Below are 24,955 nucleotides of genomic sequence, written 5' to 3' on the forward strand. Positions count from 1 at the left end.
TGAATCATGGAAAATGGTTAGGTGGAAATATGAAACAAATTGGACAAGATGAGAAGCAAAAGAGTCAAAATGACAATAGAGGTAGATACAGGAGAAACAGTGATCACCAGGTAACACCCATATGGGTAAATAACCTCCACATTCAATCTTAACATTTCATACATGATTTGAAATCTTGGGTTTATTTAACTTTAAACTCTCATGTTAGTAAATAAATTGAAGATGCCCATCTTAAAGATAGCGATGAAGTTGATGCTTACAGTTAGAAGCTGCACCATGTCCACAGGTCTTTGTGAGCCTGATGATGCCTGTGGTTCCTGCTTTCCAGTAGTCTGATGGTCTGGTCTGGATATTACAGGTGATGGGGCTGCTCCTGGTGTTGAGGACTGTGTGGAAATAAACGATGGCTGTTTTGGGGTTAGTGTTTGGTGAGGTGAGGACAGTTCATGTTTGATTGGCAAAGACACTCCAGTTGGAGAAGGATAGGAAGTTGGATTAGCTTCTGGTTGAACACGCTCTCTCTGTAGATGCTGCAGGTGAGGTGAGTGCAGTTCCACCTGCCCTGACAGTCTGGTATCCTGGGATATTTGTGGAGTTTTACTTCTCTGTCCAGGATGAACATGTTCCCCTTCCGAAATACCCTATTAAGAAATAGACAGTTTTACAAACATGGAACTGAAAATATTCTTGAACTTATTATTTCACATCAATTGTCTTATTAATGCATTAAGACAACCTCAGCAAAATTGCATACTAATTACCCCACATCCTCAATGATCTGGTGAGGACTGTCACCTGGAATTTGTCTTTTTAGGCCTATTTTTAATGTTGAGAATTAGCCACCATCCCCACAATATTTTAGAAGATTTGAGTAGAAGCCTTTGATAGGAAGGAAACAATGATGTGACATATCATGTAGAACCATACCTTTCACAGATAATTCCAAAAACAGAGAACTCCTTCATTAATGGAAAACATAATTTTGGAGTATCCTACACTGAAATGATGGCTTTTGGAAGGGTGGAAAATATTTCAATTGATGATATGGTTGAAAGGTGTAGTGGTGTGGAGAGAATGGAAGAAAGAAATCCAATCAACAAAGGGATCTGGGCTTTACAAGGCCACCAAATTGTTCAGGGGATCTTCTTACATAACTGTTCATACAGTTATGGAACAGAAAAGCTCAAAGCCAGGACAGAAGTTTGTACATTAGTTTTTGTTGGAGTCACAAGAGATTCATGGTTGTGTAGTTACTGAATACAGATCTTGCCTACATTGAGGATAAAACAGATCAGCAATGCCTCAGTCAATCATTAAAAAAAGTTAAACATGGATAAAATATCAGGTATGCAGACATATAAGAACACTGTGCATGCAACTTGGGAATAATCAGGAAAAGTGAACAATGAGCTTAATACTGATGACTGTAATCAATCACGAATGTCCTTCAAGAAAATGGGGAGAGTGTGAGTGCAAACACTCAGCAAAAAAAATAGAAAGAATATGCAGGAAATAAGTGAACTTTAATTTTCTTCTATTGATTACAGGAAGTCAGAGAGACAGACAAAACGAAATCATCAAAAGCCTTAGAGTTGATATTTGTGGAATCCATTAGCTAGATGGTGCACTTCATTTCCGATTTGGGGTGTGAGCCCAATTCCAAAGGTAAATTTCAAGTCTGTGAGGCATCCTTGAAGAAAATAGTTCACTGACATACAAGACAAATATGTAGATGGGAACTAAATGCATTGACAATCTAAGTAAAAACAATTAAAGCAATCAAAACAATTACAGTAAGTAAAATTTTCAATTAACATACTCAAAAAAAAGATACTGAACCTACAAATTTGAGAACAATTAAAAAAAATCCAATCCTATAAGGAAAGTAGAATTTACAATATTGCCATCAGCAGACAGAGCAGGAGATCCTCAAGCTGCTCTGTCTGGAAGTGCAGGAAAATCACTTGACTTGAAACTAGCAGAGTGTCACAGGGATCAGAACTGTTTATAATCTACGTTAATGATATAGATAATTAAATGGTCAAGTCTAGTATATCCAAGCCTTCTGACAATACAAGGAGATGCAAGGGAGGCTGCAAATGCTAGAAATCTGGAGCAACACGCTAAAAGCTGGAGGTACTCAGCGGGTCAGGCAGCATCTATGGATCATAGATGCTGCCTGACCCACTGAGTTCCTCCAGCTTTTTGTGTGTTACTTCTGACAATAGGTGGGAAAACAGGCAAACAAACCACAAAGAGATACAAACATTGATCAAGTGAACAAGATGTAATGTAATTTGGGGAAGAATAGAAAAACAGTTTGGTACATGATTAGAAACCAATAAACGTTGTGATCAAAGGGACCTACATTTCTGGGTACAGAAAACAGGAAGCCAATATTTGGGTGTAGCAAGTGACTAGAAAGCCAAAAGGAATATTGGCTTTGTCTGCATTTTGAGATAGCTTACAATTGTAAATGATAATAATAAAATTGCATTTGGAATGTAATGTGGACTTATGGTTATCCTTTTTGGTGTTAATGTAGTACAGACTGCCTAGACTAATTCCCGAGATGACAAGGATGTTCAATGAAGAGAGATTATGTGAGATCAGAGTTCAGAAGAATGAGTAATAATTTCACTAAAATATAAAAGATTGAGAGATGCATCATCGGAATAGATTCTGAGAGGTCTTTTCCTTTGGCAGAGGAGTACAGGCCTCAGGTGCCTAGTCTCAGGAGAAGTGGTCTGCTAATTTTCTCCACTTAGGAAGGAATGTGAATCTTTGGAATTTTCTACAATAGAGAGGTTAGTTGATCAGCCCCTGGTTATATTTAATGATCAAGTTGTCAAATCCAGTGCTGTGTTTGGATGCTTGACCAAATGTTTACGTAATCTTCATGGCATATATCTGAAGACTAAGGTTGATGTCTAAATGGCTGTCATATTGTCCTCATTACTGAATACCTGCAAGTCAGACTATTACCTCATTTCAAAACTCAAGCTTTTTCATCCATATCTTCAAAAAAAAATGCACATAACACATGGAAGAACGAGATTCCAAATACTGCTATTTTTGAGAAATGGTGCATTAGTTATCAAAGCAATACTTATTTTAGCAGAACTATTCTGGGCTGACCATATCAAAAAATGTCAGGTTTATATATTCCAGAGATTTTGCCAAAGAGTCCACTACAGCAAGGACAATACTTCGAGAAGTCTGAAAAAGATGTAGAAAGATACACTCAGAACTAACCTGAAGGCCTGTGGGTCTGACAATTTGATATGGGGAAATGCCATAGAAAATTAGATTACATGGTGCACAACCTGCAAGACTGTAGCTCATAATTTTCAGCAGGAGTCATCAAAGAGGAATCTATGCAAGGTCCACCAAGCCTTCATAAAACTGTGCTACCAGTGTGACATGAGTGGTCTGCTTGCAGATCGAGATTCAGCTATGCATCATACAAGAAAGTCGACAGATGAGATTTCTTGTGTTAATATTCAAGGCAGAGATTAATAGATTTTTGGACTCAAAGGGCATAAAGGAATATGGGACTGAACAAAGCGGTCGTTTTTAAATGGTCGATCAGTCATTGAACAGCAAGCTAGCTTGCATGGCTTTATGGCCTACTCTTGCTCTACTATGTTGTTTTCTCAGGAAAAAAACATCACTGGAAGCTCTGAAGCAATTCTCTTCCATCATCATCACGTGAAATACAGATTAGCTGGTCATTATGCTATTGCTAATCGTGGAACCTTCTTACCACAAATAGACTGCTATGTTTCTTACAGTACAATAGTAATTACATTCATTGTAAATATTATTGAAAAGAGATTTGTGATGTCCAATGAATGTGAAAGGTCCTATTGTTTGTCTGTACATGCCTATATTAAAAAAAATGGGTGTAACCTTTTGAGTTGCAAATTCTCAATTATAATTGGGCTATCAAATGCAGAGTAAATATTTCTCAAAAGGAAGAGGAACCTGGGGATGTTTGTAAACAAATCTTTGAAGCTGGCAACAAGATTTGGGAAAACTGCTAAAAATAAAGGACACTTGACATTATAAACAACATATATCATGTCTTCAACTTGGCAAAATACCCCAAGGCAGATCATAGCAGTATTATCAAACAAACTTTGGCAACAAGCCACATAAGAAGATAATTAGGTTAAGTCACCCAAAACCCGTTTAAAGAGGTCCGTTTTTAAACGTACTTTGAAGGAGGAACGAGATGTACAGAGGCAGAGAGATTTAGGAAGGGAATTCCAGATCTTAAGGCAGAGGTAGCTAAAGGCAAACCACCAATGCTGAAGTAAATAAAATTGGGCATGCACTAAAACTAGAGAAGGATAGTGATTCTGAAAGCTGATAAGATTGGATGAGGGTACAGGGACAGATAATGGTAAGACCCAGAAGGAATTTGAAAATTACACCAAGTAATTTTAAATAAAGCATGTTGTCAATGTAAGTCAATTAACGCAGGGTTGATGGATGAAGGGTGTAACTTGGGGTGTAAGCGGACAAGCTTTGAACGAATCAATGTTTTAAGGTAGGTGCATGATAGGAAGCCAGAAACTCTTGGAAAAGTCTGATCCAAAATAATAAAAGGGATAGATGAAGGATTCTGAAGCATATAAGCTGAAGCAAATATGTGGAGAAAATAATGATCATAAACAACTTGGAGATTTGGCAATGGAGAAATTAAGTAGCTCAGGGTCAATTGAGATCTCTGTTGCTGACAATCTGGTTCAGCAGCAGACAGTGGCTAGGAAGATGGATGGAGGTGATGGCTTTAATCTTCTTTATAATTAATTTGATGAAATGTCTACTCATTCAATACTGGATGTTGGAGAAGTAGCATACTTAAAAAGTGTGTGCTGAAGCACTGGACTACATGCATGCAACAGAGCTAAGCAATCCCACAGCCAAAGGAGCAGACCTCTAAAATTGTGAGGGTGATAAACATTATATAGCAAATGTGAGCACGTGCCTTGAAGAAAAATATCCCCACCCTCAAAATGGCAGGGCTGAAGCATTCACAATAATACTTAGTCAGAAGTACCAAATAGATGACTTATCTTGGCTGAAAGCACTATCCCAGATGCAATCTTCAGCCAATTTGATTTACTCCACAGATCATCAAGAAATGGCTGAGAACATGGGACACCAGCAAAGGCAATGGAATCAGATAACATCCCAGCTGTAGTACTGAAGACTTGCTCTCCAAAACTAGCTATGCCTCTAGCTAGACTGTTCCAGTATAGTTACAGCACTGGCATTTATTCATCAATGTAAAAAATTGCCAAGGTATGTTCCATGAACAAAAGGTAGAGCAAATGCAATCCAGCTGATTACGGCCCCATCAGTTTAGTTTCAATCACCAGCAAAGTGATGGAGGGTGTTGTCAGCATTGCTATCGAGTCGCACTTACCAGCTCATCGACACTAAGCCTGGGCTTCTCCAGGACTAGTTAGTTATATTGGACCAAATATGGACCAATGGATTGAATTCCAGAGGTGAACGAAGAGTGACTGCCCTTGACATCTAGGCAGCATTTGACTAAGTGTGGCATCAAAGAACCCTGGTTAAAAACGAAGTCAACAGGCAGCAAGAGTAAACACTCCAATGGATGGAGTCATATCTTGTGCAAAGGAAGGTGAGTGGCAGTCAATGACTCCAGTCCCAGGACATCAGTGGGAGAGTTTCTGTGGGCAATGCCTTGGCCCCACCCTCTTCAGCTGCTTCATCAATTACTTACCTTCCATCATAAGGTCAGAAGTGTGGAGGTTTGCTGAAGAGTGCATGGTGTTCCGTTACATTTGCAAATCTTCAGCAAATGAATCAGTCCTTACCTGTACACGGGATGACTTAGATATTTAGGCTTGAGCGAAGTAGCATTCATGACACAAAAGTAGTAGGCAATGACCATTTCCAACAAGAGTCTAATCACCTACCCCTGACATTCAATGGCAATACTGATGCAAAGAGCCCACCATCATCATTCTGGGAGTTACCAGTGACCAGAAACTCAACTCAACCAGTCACATAAACACCATGGCTAATGATAGTGGGCACAAGCTGGGGTTTCTACGTGAGTGACTCACTTCCTGACATCTAAAAGCCTTCACACCATTAAATGGCATAAGTTAGGAGCATGACAAATCTCTCCACTTATCTGGATAAATGCAATGCCAACAACTTTCTAGAGACTCAACACCATCCAAAACAAAGCAGTCCACTTGATTGGAACCCCATCTGCCACCCTAAACGTTAATTCTCTACACCATTGGTACATACTGGCTCTGAGTTTACCGTCCACAAACTCGCCTGGGCTACTCCATTAGCAAATCGGCTACATCAAAGGAGAAAACCAGCTTGTATGTATGAACACCAGCACCGGCAGGTTCTCCTTCAAGTCACACACCATGCTTATTTGGAAAAATGTATCATTGGTGCTTTATTGTCACCAGCTTAAAATCATGGAGTTCCCTCCCCAGTAGCACTCTGGAATATCTTCACCAGAAGGACTGCAAAGATTGAAGGCTTGGCTCATGCCACCTTCCCAAGGGCTAGTAGGGATGGGCAATAAATGCCAGCCTTGCTAGGAATGTCCACATTCTGAAAAATGAATGTAAAAAAAGTGACACAAGTGGGGTTGAGAGAGACAGTACTCAGGACAACTGTGTCTTATCAATTTACACACAAAATGTTTCCAGATCATATTGCTAAGAGGTTGGATTTAGATTCAGAAACAAAGAATGGTCTAAGAATAGATGGTTGCAGAACTTCAGATGTAATGGTGTTAGTTGTAGGCTAGTGGCAGAGAATACAAAAACCAAGTTACACTAACCTGTTATAAATCACCCAATTCAAGGGATCACACATTATGAAGAATATCACAGCCTTTGAGACTGCAAAGGAGACTTAATTAAATGGTAGCAGGAACTCTGGAGAGATCACTGGAACTTTACTCTCCAAAAAGAGAAGATCTAATAAAGGCATTCAAAATCATGAATAGTATTGAGAGCAAATTAAGGAAAAATTGTCCTTACAAGCAGAAGAGTGAGAAACCATAAAACACCTATTTAAAAGAGTCAGAGATTTCTTTTCGAATACTGCAAGGTATTATAATTCAGAATGCATTGTCCAAAATGATGGTGGAACTGGACCGAAAATTTAAGTGAAGAAACAAAAAAATTGCATGGCCGTCAAAAAAAAAGTAGAGAAACAATCTGGATTGTAATTCAAGAGCTGGCACATGCCAAATGTACTCCTGCTAGATGTTACAATTTCAGAATCCTCAGAATTAAACTAAACTGTGGAATTCATGCAGTTTCTAAATAGTGACATATACAGTAAAACTCAAAAGGTTACCTGACTTCACAATTTGTTTATGGGATACAATGAGCATACAATGAGTTCTTCAGAAATATATTTCACAAGCTGCATTGTATACTTTCACTAATAAAATACCACAAATAAGAATAATCCCAAAACAAAAAGAGTTTCTGGAAGAAAGGGAAAAAATTGAGAAAAGAAAATTGCTGTACTTGCCTGAGGTGTCATACTGCGTGATGGTAGGTTTATTCCACCAAACTGTGGATGACCGAGGTGAGAAGGATGGAAGTTCCGAAGATCTTGATATACACGTGGATAGTCATGGAAGGAACTAGGAACCTGGTGCATGAGCTGAACACCGTGGGAGACCATTACAGACTGAGACATGGGCAATCCAGGGGGGACGTTGATCAATCGAGCTTCACTGTGAGGTGACTTTGCCATTTTCACTTCAGATGTTTTAGGGGTTTCTTTTGCTGGCTGAGGGGTTTTACTAGCTGGAGGAGTTTTAACTGATCCTTCTGGGGTCCTGGCTTGTCTGGATTCATTGTGGACATCGCCAACTGCTGTCAGAGGCGGATACATCATCCGAACGTCACGCAGCAGCATCTCCTGGGGTACATTATATTGGTCCAATCGCAAACTTCCAGGATGAATTCTGTAGTCTGGCTGCATCACAAGTACATCAGGCTGTAGAGGACCTGACCCCCTTCTAATCCCATGATAATGGATTAAATCATCATCAGGTTGATGCTGATTGGATATCTGAGGCATGCACAAGTCCCTGATAACCGTTGACTGTGGCGTGTTTGATCGTTGCGAACGAAGTTCCATCTGAGATTGGAGCACAGCTCTAGGGGAGGGGTGATGAGCCTCAGGTCTAATGCCATATGGGATACCTGGTACTGAAGGGGCATTCATTCTTACTTCACCCTGAGAAAGGTGTCCTAAGGAGACTACCTGAGTCTGCGTCACACTGTGAGGAGGCATAATGACAGACTGTTCTGGCAAATGGACATTGGGAACAAATTGTGCCATTGTGAGGCCAGCATTCAGAACCATATTTGCATTTATTGACTGGGAAGCAGAAGATGTACTACTAGGCTGGCATACTTTTGGAAATGAGGAAGGAGAATGAACAGATGTGTGTGGGGAATGGGGTTCCTGTTTAATGGAAACTGGCAGAGACAAAGCACGTTCTGTTGGGGTGCCACGACCAGAACTGATGTGGTTAGTGTCTGACTGCATCTTACTTGGCATAGCAGCATGGTGAGTGCCGATTCCTGGGCTCAATGTTGACTGTTGAGTTACTTTGACAGGTTCAATTTTGGGAACGACTGGTTCTCCACCTTTTTTGTTAGCAGTTATAATGTTTGGCAGAAGATTGTATACAATCTTCACTGCTGCTGGTTGAGAAAGGATGGAAGGTTCAGATTTCTCAAGGATCTGATGCTCCTGTTTAACACTTGAAATCACAGGTGGTGTGTTATATGTCTGAGCACCACCATGCCCTGCAAGTATGCTTGAGGAATGAGTGCCAATCACATTGCTATAGCCTGTTGGAGTTTGTGACCCTTTTGTCACAGGTTGTGATTGTGAAACTGGCTCCTGTTTGGCTTGTGACTTGGACACAGATTGCTGAAACTCTATGTCCACTGCACTAGCAGGTGGAATCTGGCTGATTGGAGCACTTATTCGTTGAGGACCTTCTGTCTTCTGGCCCGAGTAGCTCAGTACCACAACTCCTTCAGATGTATTTACTCTCAGTCCTGGACTTGACCCCTGATTTAATGGGATATTATCCACTGGTCTAGTCTCATCTGCAATGAATGCCATTGTTCCAAGCTTGTATCTGCTGTTTTCAGTCAAGTTTGATCTATATTTCTGTTTTGTCAGAGACATATTTGGGAGGCTGGGTGACTGAGATGGAGGGTTAGCAGGGCCTCGGTTGTTTATTGAAACTTTTGCTATTTCCTCTTGGTCTAAACTTGGTGGCATTCTGCTTATCACAGAAGTAACTTTAGGTGAGATCAAAGAACCAACATGCTTTTCTTTCTCATTAAAGGCTGGCACCTCTGCCAATTGTTGCCCTGCAGTACTGCTTGGTGGAATTGCAGGCTTCTCATCCAAGACCAGTTTGTTGATTTCAGCTGAAGGAAAAGCTTCTTCTGTCCGAACCGAAGTCAATGGTTCATTTATAGCTGTAGTAACAAATGTTGTAGGAACTCCTGTGGCTGATACATACTTTGGCTCCATGAGAATTTTCCGCAATGTACTGGAGTTTGTGTCAAGATCTGAAGCTTTGGTATCTGGGGGAGGTGCAGCAGGGGGAGGCGTGGAACAAGAACGGGATGCTTCATGCCTTGACATCCAATCTGACACAGCCCCAGAACTAACATGTGTAGTTCCTAAAACAGGTGCTGGAGTTACTGAAATCTTTGCATTAGTGGTGGCCGGGAGTGCATTAATAGCCACTCTTGACATACTTTGCTTAGGTTGAGACTCAGGTGTATGGTCATTGAGTTGTTTTAATTTAAAATATGGAGGACTTTTGTTATCTTCATTACATGAAGAATGCTGTGGATCCTGAGGTGAAATAGCTTCAGTTACTGACTCCTTACTTGGTACAGTAACTTTCATTTCATCAGGTTTACACTCTTCTAATCTAGCCATGTTGTCAATATCACTCTTGGGAACACAAAGTGGTTCCACCACTACTTTTTTTGTAGATTTTTCTATAATGGATTCTGTTGTAACAGTGCTTTGCTTTATGTCAGTAGAAACAGGCATTGGCTCAGGTTCAGAGCTGTTGCCATCTGCTAGTTCTCCTTTCCTGCCAGTGCTTCCTCGCCTATTACGTCTTGATGTTCTAGGTTTTGAACGTCCTCTGCGACTTGGAGTTCGCGGGACTTCAACAGGTTCTGGTTTCGGAAGGTTCTCAGTTTTCTGGGAGATATTTTCAGACTGCTGGAGGCACATGTCAGCATCTTTTGCTTCAGCCAAAGTAGTCAATAAAGCAGATCTGGAAACTGAACTGACTGAAACTGCTGACTGACTGTCCACCACTGAAGTTTTAGAAGCCAAATTGTCTGAAGACATAGCTGGGGAAACAACACTGACTATTCCAATGGGAGGTTCAGAAACTACATTCTCAACTGAGGTTGGAGCTTTGGAAATCACACTCTCCACTGAGGAAGGAGCTTTAGATATTACACTCTCCACAGAAACAGGAACTTTAGATATCACAGTCTCTACTGCAACAGTGCTTTTAGATAACACACTCTCTTCTGAGACAGGAACTTTAGAAATCATGGTATCTAATGAAGCTGAAGCTTTAGAAATTATGTTGTCTGCTGAGGTGGAATCTACTGCTGCAGTAGCTTCAGTCACTACACTATTTGTTGAGGTAGGAGCTTTAGAAATTATGCTCTCTGTTGAAGAGGGAACTTCAGAAACCGTTCTATCTACTGAGGAGGAAACTTCTGGAGTCATGGTCTCTGTTGATGCAGGAAATTTAGAAATTAAATGGCCTGAGGGTGGGGCTTTCGAAATACTACGATCTGAAGATGGGATTTTTGATACCAAACGATTTGAGGGTGATGCTTTTGCCAACAACCGACCCGAGGCACCAACATCGTTATTAGACTCCAGTATATTTACAATTGCCTGATCAGTTTCAGGCTGTAATGCATCTGGGGGTGTAGGGAGTACCATCTGATCTTCAGAGATGCCTGACACAGTTTGTTCAGCAGAATATCTTGGAGCAGATGCGAAGCTGTCAGGTTCTGCTGATTCATCTGCAATAATGGAGTCAATGGCAGCTGCAAGCTCGGTTTCACTTGCCTGATGAGCAGGTTTTTCTACTTCTTCCTCTGGTCTAACATCCGGTTCATTTGTGGTCTCTTTGTAAGGATGTACAGTTGGGATTTCTGTTAACTTTGCAATATTCTCCACTGCTCTTTCAAGTTCTATCTGCTTAGCACGTTGTACAGCTTCCGGCGAACACTCAAGTTTTGGGGTTTCTTTTTCTGGTGATTTTGGTGGTTCTGAAAATGGATTACTTGTTTCTTCTTTAATTAGCTTGGGCGACTGATTGTCATTTTTCAGAGAGTCTTTCTTCACTGTTCCAGTCATCTCTACATCACTTTTAACAACTTTTAATTCTTCAGTACTAAGTCTTATTTCCAAATTCCGTAGACACATTTTGTCTTCATTGGCTTTTGAATTCCTTCCTCTTCCACACTTTGACTTTGAGCCTTTCTCCAAAGCTTTTTTATCTACAATTTCACCAGGATTTTTATCTGAAGAACATTTCTCTAATGCAACATCATTTTTGTCTGTTTTTTGGTCAATTACCATCTCACTTTCCTCTAGTGGGGTTTTGATGATATTCTCATTTGAACTTTGCTCAGCTAAGGGCTCTGCAACATCATCTCTATGGTCAACACAGATCTCAGGTGTCCTTGATTCTGTTTTAATGACTTTCTTTCCTATGTGGCTGCTAAAAGCAGCTGAAGCAGGTAAGGAATGTGCCGCTTTCTGTGATCTTGGTGATTTCCATCCTTCAACAGGCTTTGTGCTTTCAATGCTGTCTTTAGTTTCTGTTTCTTCAACTTCTTGTTTCACCTGGTCAGCTTTAAAACATGGGGTCTCTTCCCCTGGTCTTCGGCGGGATTTTGGAGGTCTACCCCGTCGTGGTGGCGTTTGTACATTTGATGTTTCCTGAACTTCTTTATCACCTCTTTTCCTGGTTGATCGTGATGTATCAGCTGAGTCTTTTAATAGATTTGGACCATCATCAATTGTTGCATAAACCGATCGCACATTTCTCCGTCTTGTTCTACCTAAAGGCAAACTTGGCTCCACAGTTTCAGATTCTGGGGCAGAACTTGGAGACTTTGCTGTGTTTTTTGAGACTCTTTCTATCTCCAGTTTCTGCTCCTGAACCTTCTGAGTATCAACACGAGGTGATGATGACCTCTTCAGCTTTTCACGGTCTATCCTCTCACTTTTTCTTGTGACAGGTTTTTCTGGGATGGCTGCAGTGACTGCCTGAAGTGGAGCCTTTGTTCTTTTGGTTTGAGAAGACCTTTTCTCTTTTACACCTACAGAAGGTTCAGTATCTACTTCATTATCCGAAATCTGTGGTGGTACCTCCAGGTGTTCTTCTTGCTGGTTGACATCCAACTGGACAGTGGTAGAAAGATTTTTATCTCCTTTGTGGTCTTCTGGTGCCACTTCTTTTTTGTTAGCTTTGGAGGAATCCGCACTGAGTTCTAGCACTTCAGTTTCTGGATTTGTGCAGTTTTCTTGTAAGTCAGCTCCCCCTGGAGTTGGTGGTTTAGTATTCAAGTAAGAGGGGTGTTCTCCAGCTGATATTTCCTCCTCAGTAGTCACAAGATCTGGAGTAACATTTGCATCTAATTGCTTGTTTACAATAGGTTCTACTTCACAAGGGCTCACACTAACAACAACAGGTTTCGGGGCATCAGCTGCAGAAGCAAATTCTGTACGATTCTCTGCTGAGCTGGAAATTACATTTTCTACCACTGATGCTTCATTCAATACTTTATTCTGAACTGTATCTTGCTGTTCAATTGATGATGGTGGTGGTATAAGAGTCCTAAAAAGTGGCATAGTATTCTTTACCTCTAATTCAGGAACAGATTCGGGCGTTTTAGGCTGAACTTCTTTTTCAATTTCTCGTCGTTCAAGTTCCTTTGGTTTCTGATCCTTTTCCTTTTCTTTTTGTTGCATACGTGTCAATTCAACAAACCGACTGTGAAACAAGACTACTGGTTCTTGCATCAGTTCTAGGGTGTTATTAGAGCCATCTACAGATCCCTGCCTTCCAAATAATTTACCAGAAACTACATCCAAATCATCTTCTTTTCTTTCAAGGTGCTGTAGGCGTTTTGAATCCTGCTCAAAAATTGAGCTATGCAGGAAACGGGAGGCAAATAGTTCCTGCCTCTCTTGCTCATCTTCCTTATGGTCTTCTTTCTTTTCATCCATTTTACCGTCAGAATCTGTTCTAATTTTTTTCTTTTTCATGTACCAAGAGGGGATTGGCCTTGGTGCCGATTCCACCTTTTCCTTATCTTTATCTTTCCTAAAGTTGGCAAACCTAGAATCTCGATCCAGAAATGACCAATTTTCTTCTCGAGATGAAGACAGAGACTTTGCCCTTTCAAGTAAAGCCTTAGTGTCAGGGGTAATCGTCTTGTCAAGAGCAAAGGAGTAGAATTTATTTCTTTCTAGAGAACTTGATAGCTTTAAATCTGTTATCCTATCCTCCCTATTTCGGAAAAACAAAGGTAGTCTAGAACTTTCAAAAGATGTTGAAGCTTTTGGTGAATGCGATTTATGTTCATTATCCTCATCAGAATCACTCGGTACCTCACCTGGTTCTAGCTCACGTACAGAACGCTTGCGAATTCCATCTCGTTTTATAATGCTACTAGGAAAGCTAACATCAGATCTACTTGCATCTAGTTTCAAACGTGTTTCCCAACGAGGTGTCTCCTCTTCAGAGCTCTGAGATGTTATTTTCATTCTAGACAAGTCCAATATTTGTTCTCGCTTATTTGATTCATAAGCATTGCATTTTAAAGTTTCTTCTCTAACAGGAACTTGAATGGTGGAGTCTAATTTGGGAGAAACTTTAGATTCTTTTGGTAGCAATGTCTGATGTGGAGAGTCAGAGTTGTCATCCTCATCCTGATAAGAGAGAATATGTCGAAATCCAGGAGAAAGAACAGTTTTTTCAGAATCTTCACTTTGCTGACGAGAACTCCTGTAATTTCTCTCTCGTTTCATGCTAATTTCAAAATCAAATTGATCAGTTTTTCTCCGTTTAACTGGAGGAGAGTCATCTGTGACATCCTGAGGTGGCTTCCCCACTTCATGGACCAAACTTCTTCTCTCAAACTCATCTGCATTCTCTTTTCTAGGGCTGTTGAATTTTTCTGATTTTGCCATCTCCATTTCCTGTTGCTGCTTAAGCCTGCGGTTCTGCTCCATTTGTTTCCTATAACTCTGAGTGTAATCAATATCAATCCCAAGTTTCTCTTCTGCATCAGTGGTCTGCAATTTCTCATGGGTGGACTTGTGATCATTTGTGTCTTCAGTGCCACTATATTTTCTCTTCCGTTCGTCTCTTTTAATTTCCCCTTCTGCAGACATCTCATCAAGGTGTGGAGGCAGTTGCTGAAGAGTTCCCTTGGTCAAAGGTTTCAGTGTGTTCACTTTCTTCAGTCCAATTTCTTGAATATCCACCAATTCTTCAGATGGTTCACTTAATCTAGACTGTATATCCGTGCTGGGCCGCAAGCCAATCCCTACAGAAACAGTGGCAGACTCCTGCCCTTCTCTGGGGCTGAATGCTGGAACCAATTTTTCTTGCTTAATTTTTCTGTGTTCTCGTTTGAGTGATTCTTTCCGCACTGGTCGTCGGTCCAAATCTCCTTCTTTACCCACTTCTCTCCAGGGAGCCAACTCAGGTTGTTTTTTCAGGCCTAGACGCAGTTCCTCTTCCTCTTGACTGCTTCGTTTAACCTCTAACTTCTGCCTGTCTGTTCTTAAAGTTGGATCCGCAAAACGCCTCTTCCTAGCCTCCAGTTTGTCAATATCCATTGCATTTGGTGCATCAGTACACGGTTCGGGTTTGAGGTTCTTTTTATGCTTAATTTTCACTTCCTTATCCACAATTTCTATTTGGCTGGCAAGCAGTTTCTCTTTTAACATTTTTGGCCTAGTAGGGTCCGATTTTGACAGCTCTGTTTTTGTCTGATCAAGTCGTGTTAACTGTACTTTATTTTGTTCTGTAGGAGGAGATTTGACAACATCGTTCTCTGGCTTTCCTCTCGATTTCTCTAAAACCAAGGGTTCAATCACTTTTGTCTCTCTTTCCTTTACACGAGTTAACACCACACATGGAATTAAATCCAAACGATTTTTTGAAGCCCCTTCTTTCTCGGCTTTTTCTTTCCCTTGTTTTATTTTACCCTTTTGTCCATCAGGATTTAGATCCCTATCTATTTCCTGGTCTGTTTCAGAAGATGGGGAACTTGGAGTTGGTGGTTTCACCTTACGTAGTTTGAGCTTCTCAGTTTTCTCCTTCTTATCTGGTTTCTCCACTTCTGATTTTTCAATCTTTTTTGCCCTTTCTAATTTGTCAACTTTCTCTTTCCTTTGGGTCCGTTTATCGACTCTTTCAGGTTCAAACAGCCGATCTTTCTCTTTTTCATTTTTATCATAACGATCTGGTCGGATTTTGTCAGGCTTGTCAACTTTATCATATCGAGGAGGTGACAGTGAGCTGCAACTACCACTACGATCCGAGGATCGACTATATATTCTGCGTTCCGAGTCCATGCTGTCACTCTGATGCCTTTCTGACTGTGTTGGTGATGCACTGCAACTCTGAGCTCTTCTTGAATGTGTTGGGCTTTGGCTTCGTTCGCAAGTTCGCCTTTCATGATCTCGTTCTCTATCAGATTCGTAACGTTCTCTCTCTCTTTCCCTTTCTCGCTGTCTGTAACTATACTCCCTTATGTCCTGTTCATAGGGATCTCTGTAGTCTCTATACTCCCGTGGATCTTCATAATATCGAGGATCATAATAATCACCCTGGTAGGGATCCCATTCAGCATAAAAATCTCTACTTCTTGCACGATAGTCTCTATGAGGATCTTCAGGGAATACAGCAGCTGGACCCCTAACTGCATCAAAGTATGCTCGATCTGTAGGATATTCATGATATGATCCTCTCCGATCCTCCCTGTTAATTAAAGAAATGTACATCAATTCAAATGTCCATTTTTTAAACAAATCAATGGCAGTATAAAATTAATTTTCCATTTGTAAATAGGCCGACACCAAAATTAAATGCTCCAGATTTGAACCTTGTTTCATTAGCTACTCTCAAATGGAGGACCGCAGACAATTTTTTTCCCCACAGGCTACTGTTGACAGATACACTCAGCGATGGCCCAACATGAAGATTTGTGCTATTGAAGTTTTCTACCTCAACCCCTTTAAATCTGTTTTGTTTTGCCAGTTCTTATCAGTGCACGTGGCTGCCTGGAAAGTCTACCTTCTTGTACACAAATCTGCAAACTGTATAGGTTTGATCCTAACCTCTGACACTGAATTTGTGCAGTTCGCATGTTCTCCCTGTGGCCATGTGGGATTTCCCCCAGGTGCTCTGGTTTTCTCCCACACCCCAAAAATGTACTGGTAGGTTAACTGGCTAGTCTAAATTGTCCTTTCTACAGATGGGTGGCAGGGAAATCAGGGAAGAGTTAATGGGCATATGAGAGAGAACAGGTTACAGGGAAATGAGGTAATGGGATTGATGCAATTACTCTCAGAGGCAGCATTAACTCTATGGGTCAAATGGCCTACTTCCGTGTAATATGGAAAAGAAATAAAATGAAAGGGCAGCATTTGTAAGTTCCGATGTAGTGAAAGCCATTCCTGAAACAGGATAGCACAGATTGGCTTGCTCTGAAAACACTAACAAAGTGTGGGGAAAAAGTGAGGATTTTTTCTCATTCAACCACTGTAGCTCAGGGAACAAAAAAACTCTTAAATTGGGGAAAAGTGAAGTGGTTCATTGGTGAAGTTCCAAGACTGCATACGACACAAAAGGTAGAAAGGTTTCCCAAAAAACAATAAAAGCAGTGCACTTCCTACAGAACTGTTCCCATAACCCCTAGAGAACTAAGATTCAAGCAAGGAAATCATCAAATGCTCCACAGAAAATGCACTTATATATGGAGATGCAATATTTGCTGACTAGTAAAGGACCTAGAATTGATTAATCAACAAATCATGGAGTCACATAGCACAGAAACAAGCCCTTCAGCCCACTGAGTCCTATACGAATCTTATTTAATTCTCCCCATGCTGCTGTCAACTCCCTCAAAATAGTACCACTTATTTATGTGCTTGGGCAATTTACAGTGGCCAATTAACTTATTTATCTGCATATCTTTAGGATGTGGATGGAAGTGGGTGGAAACCCATGCTTTCATAGGGGCACGTGCAAGCTAAACACAGACTGTAACCGAGGTCAGGATTGAACCCAAATTGCTGGAGCTGTGAGGCAATGGTTCTACTTGCTGTGCTACTGCACTAATTTTATTTTGAAAGTATGTTACTATTTATTGATTTAATGCCTGCAATCTCTAAATAATTTATCTTTTGCTGTTGTAGGTTAAGATTCAAGTCCCATCACTTTTTTTTAAGTTTCTGCCTGACAATAGAAGACTCTCAAATGGATGAGAATTTTCATGAAGTCACTGAAGTGATTGTTTAAAACTCATTGTCTTCTTTTTACAATGTGTATTTTATTTATTTATATCAAAATAAACAGCTGCCAAACAGGTATCAAAATCCCAATGGTCATTTTGAATTTGGACACCACAAAATTTGATCAAAACTGAAGTGCAAGTTGAACACCAAAAAATGAATTAAAATCTTTAACCTGTGTAATATCTGAATTAGGGAAGAGAGAGAATTATATTTGACTACTACAGCCCTTGAATTATGATGGATATAGGAAAAACATAATCTAATTGCTAAAACAAAGCTTCCTCCAGAGTACTGCATTATACCAAGAATGCTTTTGAGTGGTATCTAAAATGTTACTGGTGTGCATGGGTCCACTAGAAACGTACCTCAAAAATATTATTAGAGGTTCTAGATTTTAAAGTTGTTAGATGAAAATAGTGCATATTATGAATAAACAATCTCCAGATTGAATATTCCTGTCATGACTGTTCACGTCTGATTGTCAAAGTTAATCGAAAATCCTGAGCTGATCAGTGTAATAAACCAAAAGTCTTTCACACTATAGTTTTCATCACTTCAAAAGTCCTAACAAACTTTAAAGGAAGATTCACTTGCCTTCTCTCAGCAAAGATTTCATAGAGATCTCTAATGTCTTGCCCAGAGACTTCCATTGAACGATAAAATGCCAACTGACTTTCACGATTTGCAAAATCCACCTTTAGGGAAGAAATCTCACTGTTAGCCATTAGAAGCTGAGACAATAGCTACTATACAAAAAAAATACAGAAATAGCTGAATATTCAACTGCAAAGTTGAACTGGCAGCAAATAGTATAGTTTTACATGCTTCTGGTTCTTGCAAGCATTAAACTGTTTCTCCAATTTGCTTGCCAACCACAATACCACTTTAAACTGCAGAATGCCAATAGAGTGTGCTTTTCAATGTTGTAAAATACCATTTTTTTTAATTTTCTGGGTTTTTTCTTCAGATTTAAACCAAATAATCCCCTTCAAAGTTGCTATTATTTCATGCTCTGGTTTTGCATATAAAACATTAGCATCTCATGCAATTCCACAGAACTGAGGAAGGCTTGGGATGGTTTGTGTGTGTGAAAGTGTGAGAAGACAGGGAACATAGCTATAAACATCTACCTGTGCTGAAAGACAGAGAGAAAGAGAGGAATTATAAGAATGAAGAGAACGTGCACTGTTAGAATCCCCATGAACTCTCTTATACTAACCTTTATTCTATTTCCTCCAATCTTCCTGCCCTTGGTCTCCTGCACCGCTGTCTGTGCGCATTCAATTTCATCGTACAACACCAGAGCCATTCCTTTCTGACGATCCAACACAATCTGTCCCAGGAGGTAAAGAAAGAAGTCAGCTAGTTCCCTGAACAGGAATGGCATGTAACTGATATATGGCAGAATCTCTCCAGAGTTTGTGTATTATGAGAAGGGCCAAGTTAGAATTGATGTTTGATATAATTTTCCTGTAAGAGAGCCATATGTAGAGTGGGCTAACAGAGCTCATATCAATAAAGATTATTGTGAAGGATGTTTTATGTAGCTTATTCGTGAGCAAGGAACCTGTAATAAAATGTTATTAGAGAAGCTGTGTATCAGAAAATGATATAGTGAATGACAAATTAAAGGAAGAGTTGAAGGTATAGAGAATGCTATATTGAAGAAGTAATGCATCATCTTACTACTTTTACATCATTTTATACCCAGAAGAAATTGGCTGAAATGATAATTATAATTTTCAAATAAGATTTGAACATACCATCTGTTTGATTCAATATCCTCTTAATAAAACAAATGAGAACCATTAGATTATTGTTGCTCCAAAACCCAGTTCCAAAATATAAGATGTGGAAAATCAAGACCACGTCCTCCAACATCACCCAGCACAGATTGTAACACCATGGCTCTCTTCTATTGTTCAGCTTCACATACCCCAATTCAAACAATGCAATGGTTCAATGTTGAGCAGTTCCTTGGTGCAAACATTCACCTTTCTAGAAAGATCTGGATTACTTTTCACTGCTAAAATATTAAATTGTTCTAAATGGACATATGGTCAATCAGCATCTGAAAGAGAAAAGTCAGTTCAATGGTTCAGGTGAAATCTTCATTAGAAACGAGATCTGACAAAGGACTTGCACCCAAAACATTGAACTATTTAATTTCCAATCTTTTTCATTTCAGATTCATTGTTTGCGAGCTGATTATTTGAACACAATGAAAAATAAGGAGAAAAAAAATTATAAAATAGGCCATTTTGATGTTGATATTACAGGGACAGACCTTAATCCTTTTAAATATTTTATTATTTAAACTGGCCAAAGAAGCAAATATAATCTTATTATGGAACTAAACAGTTTTAAAAAAGATTACACTTAAATACTCTGAAGAAAATTTCACAATATTTTAGGTACAATATAAAATTGAAAACTGATTAGATCAGTATGCTCATGCTATGCACTGAATATTATTTGCTCATATCAGAACATGAAATGTATAGAAGGAATATTTTGAAGGGGAAAAACGAAATTCAACAATTCGAAAAAAAATTCTTTTTGCTGCCAGTTGTTAATAATTTGTTATATGTAAATGAGCACTGCAACAAGGCACTTACTTTGAGCACAGGCCCATAACGACAGAAATGTCTGGACAAGTATTGTTCAGTAATATTTGAAGATAGACCATCCAGCCATACACAATTAGTTGGCATACTCTTTCCAAATCCCAGCTGAGGAGAATGAGAAATAGAGAGAAAAAGTATTTTAATTGTAACAAAACTCAATGGCCCGAATTCAATAAGACTAAGCTATATTGTAGATTTTCATTTTTGCTAACATAATTTATTTAATTGGCTCATGGCCAAAATTCACAACCACTATTTACCAATTACTTAGACTACACTATATGAAGATCTTCACTGGAGATAATTGGTACAGAAACATGATGCAAATCTGTACATGATTTATATTGTTCTGTGAACATCTTATTCATCTCACTTTCTTTCACATATAATTGAATCAATCATTACTTAGCAGCTGAAACAGGGATTCAGCTATTCAATTTCCTTATAGAACTGGCCTTCTGGGAAATACTCAAGCATGTTGGGATGGCATTCTAAATTTCCCTCACTCCGTTTGGGAATCTGCTATTCCTTTCCATTATGGCCGAGATAACTGCTCATAAGAGTACTGGCATTATTTTCTGTAACTCCAGGATATAATGTTCTGGAGTATTTACTCACTGTTTAAAATGCTCTGAAAAGCACACAAATATCTAATTTTTGCACTTGTACAGAAAACCTATTAAGGTCTGATAGGATGAATAACAGTAATTAATAAAGTACAGTACAAATGGTGGTGGAGGGGAGATGGTCATTCAAATTGTAGTACATAGGCAATGCTACCATGAAATAATTTTCGCTCTCTTTGGTCTATGCCTGCTGTATTCACTTGAAATAACTGAATTGCATCTCAACATTCTTGAGTGAATGTTTTATTCAGCTTCTATATTGGCATAATTATAGCTCAATAAAGTCACATTCATTCCATGTGATGATTAGATATTCTTACAAATATTCTTGCACTAACTAATTTGATACATTCTTACAAATTGCTTAGTTAAAGCCTTGCAAAATGCAAATTGATAAGTCTTGCTTTCAATTCCAATTACAAAATGCAAAAAACTGGCACTGTACCATATAGCGGGAAATAGTTACTTTGTTCTTGATTCTCCAGATGGTGAGCTCCTGATCTTAACTGAACCAAGTCAAGAAAAAAAAAAGCAATTTTCCAAATGGAAGTGAGAGAAATCTAAGGATAAATTGATTGGGGTAATATTTTGAATCAGATGCTTCAACCACAGAGGTCTGAAGTTTATCGGCAAATTTACTTCATCTATTGTTGTGTGACATATGGGAGAAGAAGAGGGTGCAAGGAAGGGGAAAGTAGAACAAATCAGTCTTCCAGCCTAGCCCAATGGATTCTTAATCAAAAAGTGCCAGGCTTCCCCATAGCTCAGTTCAATTTTGCTTGTCTGAACTCCATCAGAGAGAGTAACAGTAATGTTTGCTTTCACATACTGTTCAATCACAGCTCAGACAGGTTTACCAAAGGTAACACTAATTACATCCACAGACACATCTGCAGGTTGGACACTCTAGCTAATATGCCAAGGAGAACAATGTAAAACTTGGAGGGAGGAAAGAGAAAAGTAACTCAAGAAAACAGTGGGGAATATTACAAAAGTAAAGTTACAACAAAAAACAGTATACAAGAAATTGTTCAACAGAAAATTCTTACTAATATTTCACTGTGAATTCCTGATAAGTGAATATTCCTGATAAGCAAATGACTGTATTTCTCCTTCCTGACCTTGAGCCGATTATTTCCTAAGTACTCTCCGTCCATTTTCTTGATGGCTTTGCAGACACTTGCAATGTCACAGTACTGTAGGAAGGCGTATTGAGGAACCCCATTTACCTTCTTGATGTCAATATCCTGTCATTTTAAATAAAAAAAAAGACAATAGCATGGACTTTGAACTCTGGGCCTTTGCCTCATTTCAAAACCTATTCTTGGCAATTTTAATGTTTTGATATTAATTATTTATTCTTTGCACTTCTTATTAAAAGTAAGTTGTGCTGTAAAAAATTTCATCATTAAATAGTTGTTTTTATGTGGAACAGTAGTGCATAATATCAACCCACTATCATTTGCATTGGCCTCCCGAGCAGAAATGGGCAATTAGAACATTACTCAAGGAAACATTGTAATATACTTGAATTATAAGAGGAAGAGCATGTCCACAAGTATTGAGACACCTGCTTGGATAACACATTGCGTTTTTCCCCCTGCCCCCGCCCCACCCCATGCTTGAACTTGAAGACTTGGTACCAGTTAGGACTCAAACTCAACCTTTTTGACCTATAAACTATTTATAGTTCAATTTGGAAACCAGATTACTTCACATTAGTGGTGCAATTCGCTTGCGAATCTGATCCCAAGTTTTAATAATACATACTAACCAAGTATTGTATAGAATCCAATATATTCTGGAAAATAAACGATGAAATGTGAATCATTCCAGGCTCTTTAAAAACCTTTGCCTATATCCTACACCCCACCAGGTCATACTCATGCGAAATCCTGCCCCTTTGCTCACCTCCACTGGTTCTGGAAGCCCCAATGCTTCCAATTTAAAATTCTCAGTCATGTTTAAAGCTATTCACAATCTCAGCTGGCTTTTTCTACTCTCACAGTTTCAATTAATAAATCAGGCAGGTTGACCAGTGCTTTGAAATACTGCAGGCCTTTCCAAATCAGATATTTGGAGTTTGCAGATAGCTGACACAGTTTCAACCTTTCAGCATCACGTACATTGACTTGGAATCAATTTGACCCAGCTTACCAGTTTTGCCCAGCTCCCAGGAGGACTCATAATGTGGCAATTAGATTACCAAAATTAAGACAAGTGCAAAACAAACAACAAATATGGTTTATTCTCCAAAAAAAAACAAGATTAAATACAAATCACAGAAGTTATTAGTTAATGTTCTGTAACAAATATCTCCCCTGCAAAAATTATGGAAGATAATCAAGATGATGAATAATTAGAACGTAACTAATTTTATATAGCCTGATACGCTTCCATGTCAAGAGTTCATAGAAAATCCTGTCATCTTGATATTGACCAACCCAACAGGGTACATACCACAATCTCCCCAAAGCGTTCAAAGATGTTTCGAAGATCTCCGTAGGTTGTGGTTTTCTCCAAGTTTCCAATAAATAATGTTCTTGTGGCCTTGGGATGAAACTCATCTATTCGGTCATCCAGTGGTCGAAATTCATTCTCACTTTCCGTTTCTGCAAGGGGACCCAAACAAAACAAAAATTCGAAAATATATTATGTCACCAGCATCAAAACATTATTCATGCGAACTCTTCACACTTGTAGTGTGACTATGCAGTATACATTATGTTCGTGTGGTCATGCAGTTACCTCCTATTCTTCAATCCTCAAATGCTTTAACTAAGGTATAACTGGCTAAAGAGCTCTGCTGTGTCATCTATCTATCAAATAGACTGATTTCACTCTACCATTGGTAACCCTTTCTCCATCACCTGTGGTCCATTTTCCTGCTGTGGATATATTTGGAGACTTCTTTATATACTGTAATGAAATTGTGCTGCAGCAAAAACTCAGTGCTGTTCCCTGTATTTATTTCCAGTATAAGCAAGGAAACTCTATCAAAAGCACAGTTATTACAGAATCCATAGTTAAGTGAAAATGCTTTCAAAACTACAGATTCTACAGTTTAGTTGAACCATTGCCCCTACACTTCTACCCCACACTGCCCAATCAATAATTTTCATTTAAGGATAGGACTGAAACCAGCAGCCTAAATGGGGAACTGTGCACACAGATCCACCTGGTGGTGCACTGTGTTACAGCATTTCTCAATGAAACAAATAATACTCTAACAGGACTTGGTAGAGTTGTTTCCATATCAACGTGCTTAGAACCAGGGTTGAATCTTAAAATAAGTTGGACAGAAATGAGAAGAAATGCCTTCAACCCAGAGGGTATGAAGTCGTTGGAATTCTCTACTCAAGCAGGGTGTGGGGCCTCAGTCAGTAAGTACATTCAAGACAGAGATTGCTACATTTTTGTTTATTAATGGAATCAAGGGACACAAAATTATGGTGGAAAGTGGGTTTCAGGCAAAATATGATCTGCGATCTTATTGCGTAGCAGGATTGAGGAAGGACTAAAAGGGCAACTTTTTTTTGTGTCCAAGAATGGCCCCTTAGCAGGACACAGGCTGGGATTGTAACAGTCAGTGAATTTAATTGACTAAAACTAATTTAAGCTCATGCACCTCTCATCTCTTCAGCAAGGTAACAGGCAATGTACTACAGTTCCTATGTAATTTAACTAATTTAAAACACAATTGTTCCTTGCTTTCATCAAGTCTTTGACACAACCATGCTCTCTCAAAACTCAGTGCTGCTCAGTAAACACCTACCTGGGCCAGTCCAAGCAGTGACTTCAATCTGCATGCCAAAAAATAACTTCCCCTTGGATGCATTCATAGCCTTCTCCTGATCTTCTTGTTGTCGAAAGAAAACAAGGCCATAGCGCTCTTCAGAAGCACCATGGATCTGCACAGATGTTACCTTCCCATACTTCTTAAATTCGTGGAATAGACCATCTTTAAGGCTTGTGTCTAAATGCAAAAATAAACATTTTCAATACAATGTTGTTCACATGATGCAAAATATCATTTTT

At 39.3% G+C, this 24,955-nt stretch overlaps 1 protein-coding gene across 4 annotated transcripts in view; it reads right to left on the bottom strand.

Moving 5' to 3' along the window:
• The window catches only part of spen (spen family transcriptional repressor), an 84,674-nt gene that overhangs the window by 4,330 nt on the left and 55,389 nt on the right, over nucleotides 1-24,955 (bottom strand). For 2 of the 4 annotated variants that reach the window (XM_052039117.1, XM_052039116.1), the window contains exons 5-12: nucleotides 24,693-24,893; nucleotides 23,378-23,529; nucleotides 22,039-22,164; nucleotides 20,283-20,396; nucleotides 18,884-18,997; nucleotides 18,259-18,359; nucleotides 7,561-16,126; nucleotides 261-641 (exon numbers count right to left, since the gene is read on the bottom strand). In XM_052039117.1, coding sequence (XP_051895077.1) covers nucleotides 261-641; nucleotides 7,561-16,126; nucleotides 18,259-18,359; nucleotides 18,884-18,997; nucleotides 20,283-20,396; nucleotides 22,039-22,164; nucleotides 23,378-23,529; nucleotides 24,693-24,893 — 9,755 coding nt within the window. Of the gene's footprint in view, nucleotides 1-260; nucleotides 642-7,560; nucleotides 16,127-18,258; nucleotides 18,360-18,883; nucleotides 18,998-20,282; nucleotides 20,397-21,966; nucleotides 22,165-23,377; nucleotides 23,530-24,692; nucleotides 24,894-24,955 lie in introns of all 4 variants that reach the window. The other 2 variants (XM_052039114.1, XM_052039118.1) reach the window with 2 other exon arrangements.

The sequence above is a fragment of the Pristis pectinata genome, chromosome 26 (assembly GCF_009764475.1).
Source record: "Pristis pectinata isolate sPriPec2 chromosome 26, sPriPec2.1.pri, whole genome shotgun sequence".
Taxonomy (NCBI): Eukaryota; Metazoa; Chordata; class Chondrichthyes; order Rhinopristiformes; family Pristidae; genus Pristis; species Pristis pectinata.